A 10,056-nucleotide genomic window follows, 5' to 3' on the forward strand; every position below is an offset into this window, starting at 1 on the left:
GCACCTTAAATGTCAACATTTTTTGGTATACCATCCAATAGTTGTCCAGATATTCAGTCTAATCCAAAGTGGTGGACTGACCGTCAACATAACTTAAAACGATCCAAAAGTTGATCAAATTGGGGTACATTTACGTTTGCCAATTGGTTAGAACCATTGGGGAAATCTGCCCTTAATCACCCTTGAAAAACGTCTTTACATTAAACATAGATATAAGATGAGTTATCATCAAATTACATCAGTGACTGCACTTAATACAATAATTCAATGACTGTATCTTTAGCGGTGTGATGGCTGATGATTTACAGAACATTTTTGCAACTGAATGCTTCTCTGCAGCAATGTAACAGACTGACTAAACCACTATCTGACTGAATGAATGTTGGTGTGAATGGTCCAGTCAGTCAGTGCTCTTATAATCTCTAAAAATAGATTCTGCATTAACATGCCTAATCTGTAGACAACAGGCCAAGATTTCGGTATCAGAAGCGTTCTGGTTTCCATTTGTAGTCAGAGTAGTACTGAATTATCTTGTTCTAGCAGGCTTTGGTTGAATGCAGGTTGACAGTCCGTGTGAGGAGCAAAAGAGACGCATTGGCAAAATTGCAATCTAGGAACCCAGCAGCTATCATCAGGCGATGATTTAGGTTTTTGCGGTTTTAGATTAGCTTGTAAACTTGTTAAACAATCTGATCGTACGTGTCGTCTCTGAAATCCAACTCCAGTCTTGCATCTCAAGTTGCATATCGGAGTGTAAACAATGAGCATCGCAGGAAAAAGGAAGTCATGGCCCGGATAACCGCTGGCTACAACGGTACCCCGGTAATAAAGCCCCTTGCCTATGAAGGCTATGTCGTCAACATATATATATATATATATGATATCCGATAAGATATCCGATAACTAACTTAACAACCTACAGACTTACATACAGACTGAGAGATGTAAGAGCATGTAACTAACTAGCTGCCTGACTGATTAAGAACCGTCCTCAAAGGAATTACTGATTGACTGTTTGGCTGTCTTACTGACGGTGTAATCAGTGAAAGTTGTGTCTTTATTAAGCAGCCATAGCCAAGGCCATTCTGTGAGTGTCTGATTGACATCCCTGCCTGGCAACTGTCTCCGTTCTTCCAGAGAGAGGGAGATAACTGAGTGCTGTTAGTACTGAGCAGAGAAGACAGTTATTGATTTTCTACTTGTCTATTATTTTTGTTTTTCGCAGAAAAGAGGCAAGTGTGTTTGTGTGTGTATGTGAGTGAGCGTCTCCTTACATTTGATGCAGATGTGTTTACATGTGGGTCTGCTGTCAATGATGCTCATTACCTTATGGCTGGGGAAGTTTGAACCTACCCAACTTGTGTATATACAGTTGCTGGCCAACAAACACAAGGATGTATCTACTCCTCACACTGCTCACTAATTGGATGGAAGCTGGCAGCTGGACGAAAACATGTGTTTGTGTGTCTATATGCTGTGTATCAGTGTTTTTTGTGTGTATTGAATCTAACCTCAACAGACACTTTTCCATCTCAGCAAGAGTCAGTGATAATGAAGTGAAATAGTTGGTTCGACTTTATACTTTTTTAACCAACATTGTATGGGAATTGGTTTCAACTCATGTAAATAGGTTGAGAAAGAGTCAATTTTAAAAAATACTTACTCATTCCCTCTGATTGCAACATAAAAGATAGCCAAATGAGAATAACGTTAACATTACACCCATGGTTCGTGACAATGTTAGATAAGAATATCTTTCTTTAAATGGTGTGCTGGCCTGCATGTTTTTGTAGGTTTTCCCAGCTGTCTCATTGGATTATATTGTCCATAAGTCTGTTTCCTCTGAAACTGGTTATGGCAGATAACAATATTAACAGAGAGCAATCAAGCAGCTGAAAGTATGGGAGCTTTTTCTTTATTCATGGGCGTGGCCTTTCAATTTTAAAGCTTGACCCATTGATTTTCATTCCGATTTTTTGTAATACTTTCCCTCAAAACCCAGTCCTCGCACTCAAATAGCCCTTGCTTGGGCACTGATTTTCTCTGCTTCTACTCAAACTATTTGCACTCAGATATATTGTTGCTTGCACAGATTTCCCACAATCCAGCTTGAGCCCTTCTTATTACACTCAGGCTGCTACTGTGTGCTCATCGAACGTCTTCTCTCAGATTTATTGTCTACTCTTTTTTTTTTCGCAATAGCGCTGTTAAAGTTCCACAACCAATAGAATGGCAGGTGTAGTGTTGACAAATGAAATGATCCCTGATTTTCTGTGGGTGCGTTTGTTGTACTTCTAGATATAACTTTGCTGTCTCGCTTTTATGAATAAAACAACAATCTGTATCAGTATTTTACAACAAAGTGTCAGCATAATATTTACATGGCCTGATCACCATGATATGATCATGATATAATGATAATCATTACAAGTAGCCAATGCTCTGTGGGGGACGCACATTCACTAACACTTCAAATATGATAAGAACAGCAAATTTCAGGCATAGTCAACTGGTTCGGCTTTAATAATCACTGATGGTGGATAAGTAAACCATTGCAACTGATTACCTCATATTGTGCCATAGGGGCGTTACGAGTCGGCCCATATTCACTACAACATTACGGGGGATCTCCTTTCAGCCAAGGAGGGAGAGCAACCCTCGGTGGCTGCATCTGTAATAAAGCCTTGGATGGTAAACTTGGATGAACAAGGTTAAAGAGAAAGCGCCTTTCAGGGACAATCTAGTAAACCGATCACACCCGCAACAAAGCAGGGATCATTTCATTGGTCGACACTACACCTGGCATCCCATTAGCTGGGGAATTTTGACTGGGTTATTGCACAGAAGAGCAGAGAGGAAATCAGATAACAGACGTTTCACGAGCACACAGAAGCAGCCTGAGTGTGAGGAGAAGGACTTAAGCTGGCGCACAGGAAATCTATGCAAGCAACAATATATCTGCAATATCAATAAACAAAATGCAAACAGAGGCTTTCAGTGAGACGAGCAGGTTTTCAGGGAAAGCATTACAAAATCTGAACGTGAAATCAATGAGACGTGATCTCAAATTGAAAGACTATGCTCTTGAATAAGAGGATAAAAACGACATACTAAATCAACGTCTACAGAAGAGATATTGTTGGACCTTCAGTCTACAACATCTAGCTGATATACTGGAAATGGGGTGACAATAAAATTAGAAGTAGCTCTCAGTATAACAGCACCACAAACTGCCTCCTCTAGAATGACAATCAAGTTGAATCAGAACCTCTTTAAAACGGTTTCAAAAAAAGCTGAACATTATACCTTGATGAAGGAAGGATTTATGTAAGACTCCTGGATTCGACTGCATTAGCTTTAGCTCGGTGTACCTAATAAACAGGCAACTGAGTGTACATCTTAAATTCGGTACAGACCTTGAGCTTGAATAGTTGGCTGCCCTCCCTGGCCAAGTTGCCGTGCATAAAAAGCTTTTCCTGTCTTTAAATTACCCAAATGTGTATGGCGGCAGTCCAAATTTGGACCCGGGGCACCACATTGAACTGTGTGTACTGTGGGAGGTGCCAGGGGTCAGTTTGAAAATTCAGGAACTACTTCATACACTATGCATGAGGAATAATGTCCCATCACACTGTTGTATATGAGTGTGGCGATACCTACACACACTGCCGCCACACTCTCACACATACATACACCTGCACACATGTCAATGCGTGCATGAACTACTGCACACGCACAGTCGGAGCCACTGTCATGCACATATGCAGACACACACTGTCCCCCTTTATATCTCAGGACGTGAGTGGAACAGTAAAGCTAAATCCCCTTGTCACATTTGCCGCTCATCTCCAATTCAATGGCACAGGCTGCGATGCCCTCGGATGCACTTGGCAAGTGAACGGCTAACCCGCCCGCCGGCATATCTGCCTGCCAGCCAAGCACCGCGGTAGTTAGCATGCCAACTAGCCCACCGAGCAGCCACAAGCTAATGCTTCACTAACCCTGGGTTGCCCTGTGTCTTTCCCTGCGACTGTGTGTTTGTATGTGTATTGATGCAGGAGGTGTTTAGTTGTATTCTATAGTAGTCTGGCTTTCTGAAACTTAATCAGCTATCAATCAGTGTTTAGTACACTACAACAGCGCACATAGACAATTACAAATGCATTTCCATCCATCCTTTTTCTTCCAGTATCGGTTAATACGCTTATCTCATTTGAATACACCACAACCAACCCCTCTCTGGAATCTTTAGCACTATGTTTAATATTTTTACAATCTGAGCCGGTCAGTGGAAAAAACTAATTATTCTAGTGGATGTACAATGACGGAGCAGAACTGCCCTGAGTGATTATATTAAAAAATTCATCACTGAGACACATAAACATTGTAAAATACCAATGTTAGTCTTTAATTTCTTGCAGAGGAAATGTATTTGCATCAGCTAAAACAAGACAAGGAAACAACAGTATAAAGATTACATTGCGGCATACAGAATGCAACCATGCAAACTTCACATGCACACAACCTACAGTAACAACAAGCCTTATTAATTTGAAAGCTAAAAGGATCAGGGGATTATGGATGTTTATCAAATTGACATCATTTTTGGCTAATGGTAGTACCTGAGGCAAGAGGGAGAAACTAAATGATAAAATATAAATATTACAAACATATAGAGGTAGAGAGTTAAATTACACAGTTGCAATAAGAGAGTAGAACATTTTGAAACCATTCTGGATAAATTATCCATAGCCCAGTTAAGACAATAGTCTCATTTAAGTAGGCATGTATAGCTCTATAGCATTACCTCCAACCACTGCATCAGATGCAGGTACACACCCCACCCCGACACGCCACCTCCTTCTGCTCAAAATGTTGTATGGCCTGATTAAATAAAAAATTGTTCTTTTGACTCTTTTCCTTCCACTTGTACAACTGCAACCCCTTTCTCCTTAGTCCACAGTCGTCTTCATGAGCAGTCTGCCTTGTCTGGTGCTGTCACTTCAGCGCTAAGCGTTGGTGCTATGGCAACAGTACAGAGCCGTGATAAGCAAGCAAAAGGCAGTAACAAGCTTCTGGATTTTTTAAGGTGGAATAAAGAAATAGAATGAAGGCAAGTAACTGAAATGCTCTGAAATGATTTATACACACTGTGTCTTTTGCAGAGTAGTTGTAGTAAAGTGCCTTGCTCAAAGGTTTTTTCCTGAGGCAGACACGTGTGTTTGAATGGTTACCCAGTCTGTTGCAATTCTTGCTGTTGCACAGCAATTCCACAAAAAAAAACACTGGCCAAAATATCTCTCAGCTGTTGGCTTATTGTACTAATAAACCACTTAAGACTTGCCCTGCAGCTACTGTGAGTCACTGGATTAGAACTTGCATATACTGCTACAGGCCAAATACTTCCAGGGCATCGCACGCTTCAGGCTACAACTCATGGGAATACAGTACATAATGTATGTTTCTATCTCTTACTCTCAAGGATGAAAAACGTTGACCAGTTTTGTGTTTGTCTACTTTAAAATGAAATCAAACTGTTTTTAGTTTTTGTTTTTTTTAACAACATTTCCTGACAAATGGGCCATGTTTCCAAGTTAGTGAGGATCATCTCTCGCAGAGAAGGTGCCCCAAAAGCAAAAGTTATGGCGTCAGGTTTTTTATGCTTTTCATAAAACTACAGTTCACCCCAAAGTCTCTAGTTTTGGAGACTCTGGCCGTAGAGATTTCAACCTTCACCCAAATATAAAGGGACTATATGGTGCTCTGCTTGTGGTGCTCAAAGTGCCAAAAATAACTTTTGAAAAACTCAACAGCAATGTCTCTTTCCTGAAATCATGACCTGGTTACAGAATAATCCACAGACCTTGTTGTGAGCTGTTTCATAAAGGAGCTGTAGTTGAAAGAAACTGGATAGAGATGACACTTACATTTACCAAACTACATTTGTAATGTGCAGTGTGACTCTTTGGCTGCTGTGTTTTTGTGTGAGAGATAGGATTTCCCATGATGCATCCTGACTTTTGTGAGTTTCCCCCTTGGATCCCAGTATTGTAAATTGTAATTTGATGGTTTCTCTTTTCTTATCTACCCTTCCCCCCTTCTTGTCTCCCTCCCTTTTGTTTTTGTAGAGCTCACTGACAAATCATGGCTGAGAATCCCAAAGAAAGGAGGAGGAGAAGAAGTCAAGAAGAAGAGAGCATCAAATCTTCCCATTTCTCGCCTTCCTCTGTCCTTCTCCTATCCATCCATTTATTTATCCACCATCACTGAATAACCCCCTCCGCTTTCCAACTCACCGTCCTTCTTGGTTTTTGAGTGTATTATCTTGACATGTCACTCCAGAGTGTATGATGTGTTGATTTATTATCATGTTGCGGCGGCACACCCCTGCCATCGCTGAAATAAATCCCAGTGGTCCGGTGGTGATGATACTGTGGGTTGTGTGTCTTGTGTTCGTGTGTGTGTGTGTGTGTGTGTGTGTGTGTGTGTGTGTGTGTGTGTGTGTGTGTGTGTGTGTGTGTGTGTGTGTGTGTGTGTGTGTGTGTGTGTGGTGCAGCTGTCTCTTGTCACGGCACGCTAATAATGCTTCCACTGCTGAAAATGGGGTCGTGTGCACCCTTCTGACAATGCTGTGCCATACTCATGGTTTCATTAAGAGAGAGAAGGGAAAGGAGAGGGAAGGAAATCAAGAATAAATAAAGTGGAGAACAGATGAATAGTGAAGTGTGCATGAATTAATACGTGTGCCTGTATGTGAGTATTTGTCTTTTTCATGTGTTTTCCCACTACAGAGAACACACGTATATACTGGCTCGTCATGTAAATCTGCTTGCGTGAATGCATGCACATGAGCAACACACTGGACAGGCCACATGTTGTCCCTGCTAGCTGTGTTTCCATGGTGACTGCAGGGGTTGGTGCTAGCAGCAAGGTGTGGAGGAACCTTCCAGATAACCCTGAAGGTCAGCTCACAGAGCTTCAGCTCACAGCACTACTCTGTACTCACACACTTAACCCTCTCCCTGTGTGTGTGTGTGTGTGTGTGTGTGTGTGTGTGTGTGTGTGTGTGTGTGTGTGTGTGTGTGTGTGTGTGTGTGTGTGTGTGTGTGTGTGTGTGTGTGTGTGTGTGTGTGTGCGTGTTTGAGTCTGAAAAGAGAGTGACTCAATTGAGAAGCATTTGCACTTATATATGGACATGGTTGGCCACCCTCAGAATGACAGAGGCTCGTTATCGCACACACAAACACACATACATATTGCACTTGTACACACAGTCAGTTACACAGCAGAACCACACCAGAATATTAATGGACTTGTACTATTTCCTCATAGTTGTTCCTGGATAAAAAAATACGCTTTCACAGAAGTGGTAGTCCGTGTGACTGTAGTAGAGATTATCTGTTAATGATAGCTGCAGGGAGAGATCTATTGATCACAGTTTGACTCTCACTTGCCACCATGGCATCGATCACGACATAACACTCACAGCGCCATTGACCAATCCATACAATATATGATCTATTATAAAAATCTAGTAAAGTGAAAGTGAAATACGGAGGCCAATGAAATGGATTTGGGAGTGTGGGCCTGTGTGCGTCTATCATTTCTGTCAGTCCAATTTTGTGTGTGAGCCGCAGCGAACACCTCCCAACCACAAACTCCACTTCCTCACCAGGGATTAAGCAGCCCTAACCCAACAGACATGATGCACATATATTAAAGCCAGCACCATATTAGAGGTTTCAGTCAGTGACTCTCATATCCTTCCTCTCTCCCTGACATTTCTTTACAAATACCAGCCTCTATTCACTCTGTTATTGCCTTCTCCCATTCAGCAATTCTCTGATTAAACAAGCTGCTGAAAAGCCCAGGCACTGCTATCTGCCATTTGGCTTTTATTAGAAATCCACCCCCTTTAATTAAAGTGGCTGAATTACAGAAATATCAATGGATATTTCACCAATATATGGGATAAGAGAGCACAATGGGTGAAAAAAAACCGGAAGACTGGGCTTTATGAGATGTTCTGAATGTGGTTTTGTGGTGAAATGAGATAAACACAATCTTGATGGTGGCTGATGTTAGTTTTTTTTTTTAAGGAAGCCAAGGTTTGTTTGATCTGAATCATCACAGCTGAAACTCTGCCTGTAATTTTGTTTTATTTTTTGACAGAGTTTCTTTTGAACTGGATGTATTTTTCACTCCCTCTCCTACGACTTGATTCTCAACTCTGCACCTATAGTGCGCAGCCTCTCTTTTCCCGCCTTATTACTGCGAAAGATTGGGGATTGAGGTTGCTGTGGTAACCGGCCCGCTTTGAATTGGGGAGACAGCTGCACGGTGCAGGGTAAGAAGATGGCTGCTCACATAGCGCCACTATTGATTTCCAGTCCTTGACAATTACTGGGCCCAGTTGACTACAATAGGCTGCAGAATATGTGCAGAAGGCAGAAGGGTGTGTGTGTGTGTGTGTGTGTGTGTGTGTGTGTGTGTGTGTGTGTGTGTTGTGGCAGTGGGGTTTCTGTATCGCTCACTCTGCACTCAACATACAGTCATTTTCTTGATTTTTCCAGCCTCCTAAGTGCAGGTGGTTATCTGAAGAAAAAAAAAATAGTCTTTGAGTTTGACTTAAACGTTTCAGACATCCATCCATCCAACGTATATGTTCTAGCAGCCCTGCACCGTCTACTTTGCTCCGCTCTTAAAACGCTGTTTGTCGGCTGTTCGTTCTCATCCGGCTGAGGAGGTGTCAGCAAATGAGAGGTGGTGTTAGACCTCGACAAACTGCTGCCCTTTGTAAAGACTTAATGGGGATCAATTCAAGTAAAGTTAGACACTTGTAGAATGCACATGCTGTCAGATAATGCTCAAACACACACGCATTCCCACACATCTTTGTGGAGTTCACCTACTGTTGGAGTCTTTTACCCTACACTTCTCTCTCCCTCGCTGTTTCCCTCAACTCTTTTCTTCTCTCTACCCTCAGCCAACTTGGCATTGCATAAGTGAGAAGTCGACAGTGAGCCTAATTGGAGTGTGTGGCTCCATCAATGACAGTCACCATTCTGTTTCCGCACGCAGCACACGCTCACATGGGGCTCTATAGCTAATTGAATAGTCTTTTATTAAACTGTGTTAATGTGAACTGGAACTGGCTGCTGGTGAATTGAATTAGACCCCCCACCACAATCGCCAACCGTACACATAAACATACGCAGCTCAGTGAAGCAGTTGGGTGGATGGAACCTCGACATGGAGGGAGGAAGAAGAGGAGAAAACAGGAGAGAGAGGTGAGTGTTTTGGTACATTTAATGTAATGTTCGTAATTTAGGAGATCTGTGTTCAATGTGTGAAATGGGTAAAAGGTTTATGGGCCGTCGTATCACAGCAAAATAGTGGTAAAGTTAAGTGCTTTTGGATGTATGCAGTTTGGGGAGCAGAAGTTAAAGGGCCAGTTCACCCAAATCCAGTGTCATTCATTTAAAAAACTCATTACATGCCTTTGATAAATTATTTTACTACTAATCAGCAGAAGTAATCGGTTACATCATTCATTACCTCACTTCAACAGCTAATGAAACTCCTGTTAAGACACCGAACAACTCAACCACCTAAGTTAAAGTGATGGAGCATTTCTGGGAACAGTAACTTTAATGGAATTACTGAATTTCAGCTTTAAATGGTTTACACTTCTGCTCTACCTGGGAAGGCATAACTTCCCCACACTGCCCAAATAATCACAAAAAAGACGCTGATATCTCAAAACCTGGACAAATCAAACCAGAACAATTGGTACAGTCAGATACCACTAGTAAGTAGGAAATTATGTCGTTTTTTTATTTTGATTTAGTTGAACGAACCCTTAAAGTTGTATATCAAGTATCTGACACCTTTATCTTAAAGACGTGATCAGCCAATGGGGGAGCTTTGACAGCTGAAGGTATGCTTTCAGATTCATACCAATACTAACAACTTTGCAGCAAAAATCTGAAAAGGACATCATGTGATGTATGTTTGGACAGTTAACTATTCAGTACAATCTGTACAATACACCCC

At 41.7% G+C, this 10,056-nt stretch overlaps 1 protein-coding gene across 2 annotated transcripts in view; it reads left to right on the forward strand.

Annotated features, from left to right (window-relative positions):
• The window catches only part of chchd6b (coiled-coil-helix-coiled-coil-helix domain containing 6b), a 56,018-nt gene extending 49,313 nt beyond the window's left edge, over positions 1 to 6,705 (forward strand). The window contains exon 8 of one of the 2 annotated variants that reach the window (XM_054617465.1): positions 6,129 to 6,705. In XM_054617465.1, coding sequence (XP_054473440.1) covers positions 6,129 to 6,152 — 24 coding nt within the window. In that variant the 3' untranslated portion in view covers positions 6,153 to 6,705. Of the gene's footprint in view, positions 1 to 6,126 lie in introns of both variants that reach the window. The other variant, XM_054617466.1, reaches the window with a different exon arrangement.
• The last annotated feature ends 3,351 nt before the right edge of the window (positions 6,706 to 10,056 follow it).

This window comes from Anoplopoma fimbria, chromosome 17 (assembly GCF_027596085.1).
Source record: "Anoplopoma fimbria isolate UVic2021 breed Golden Eagle Sablefish chromosome 17, Afim_UVic_2022, whole genome shotgun sequence".
Lineage (NCBI taxonomy): Eukaryota > Metazoa > Chordata > Actinopteri > Perciformes > Anoplopomatidae > Anoplopoma > Anoplopoma fimbria.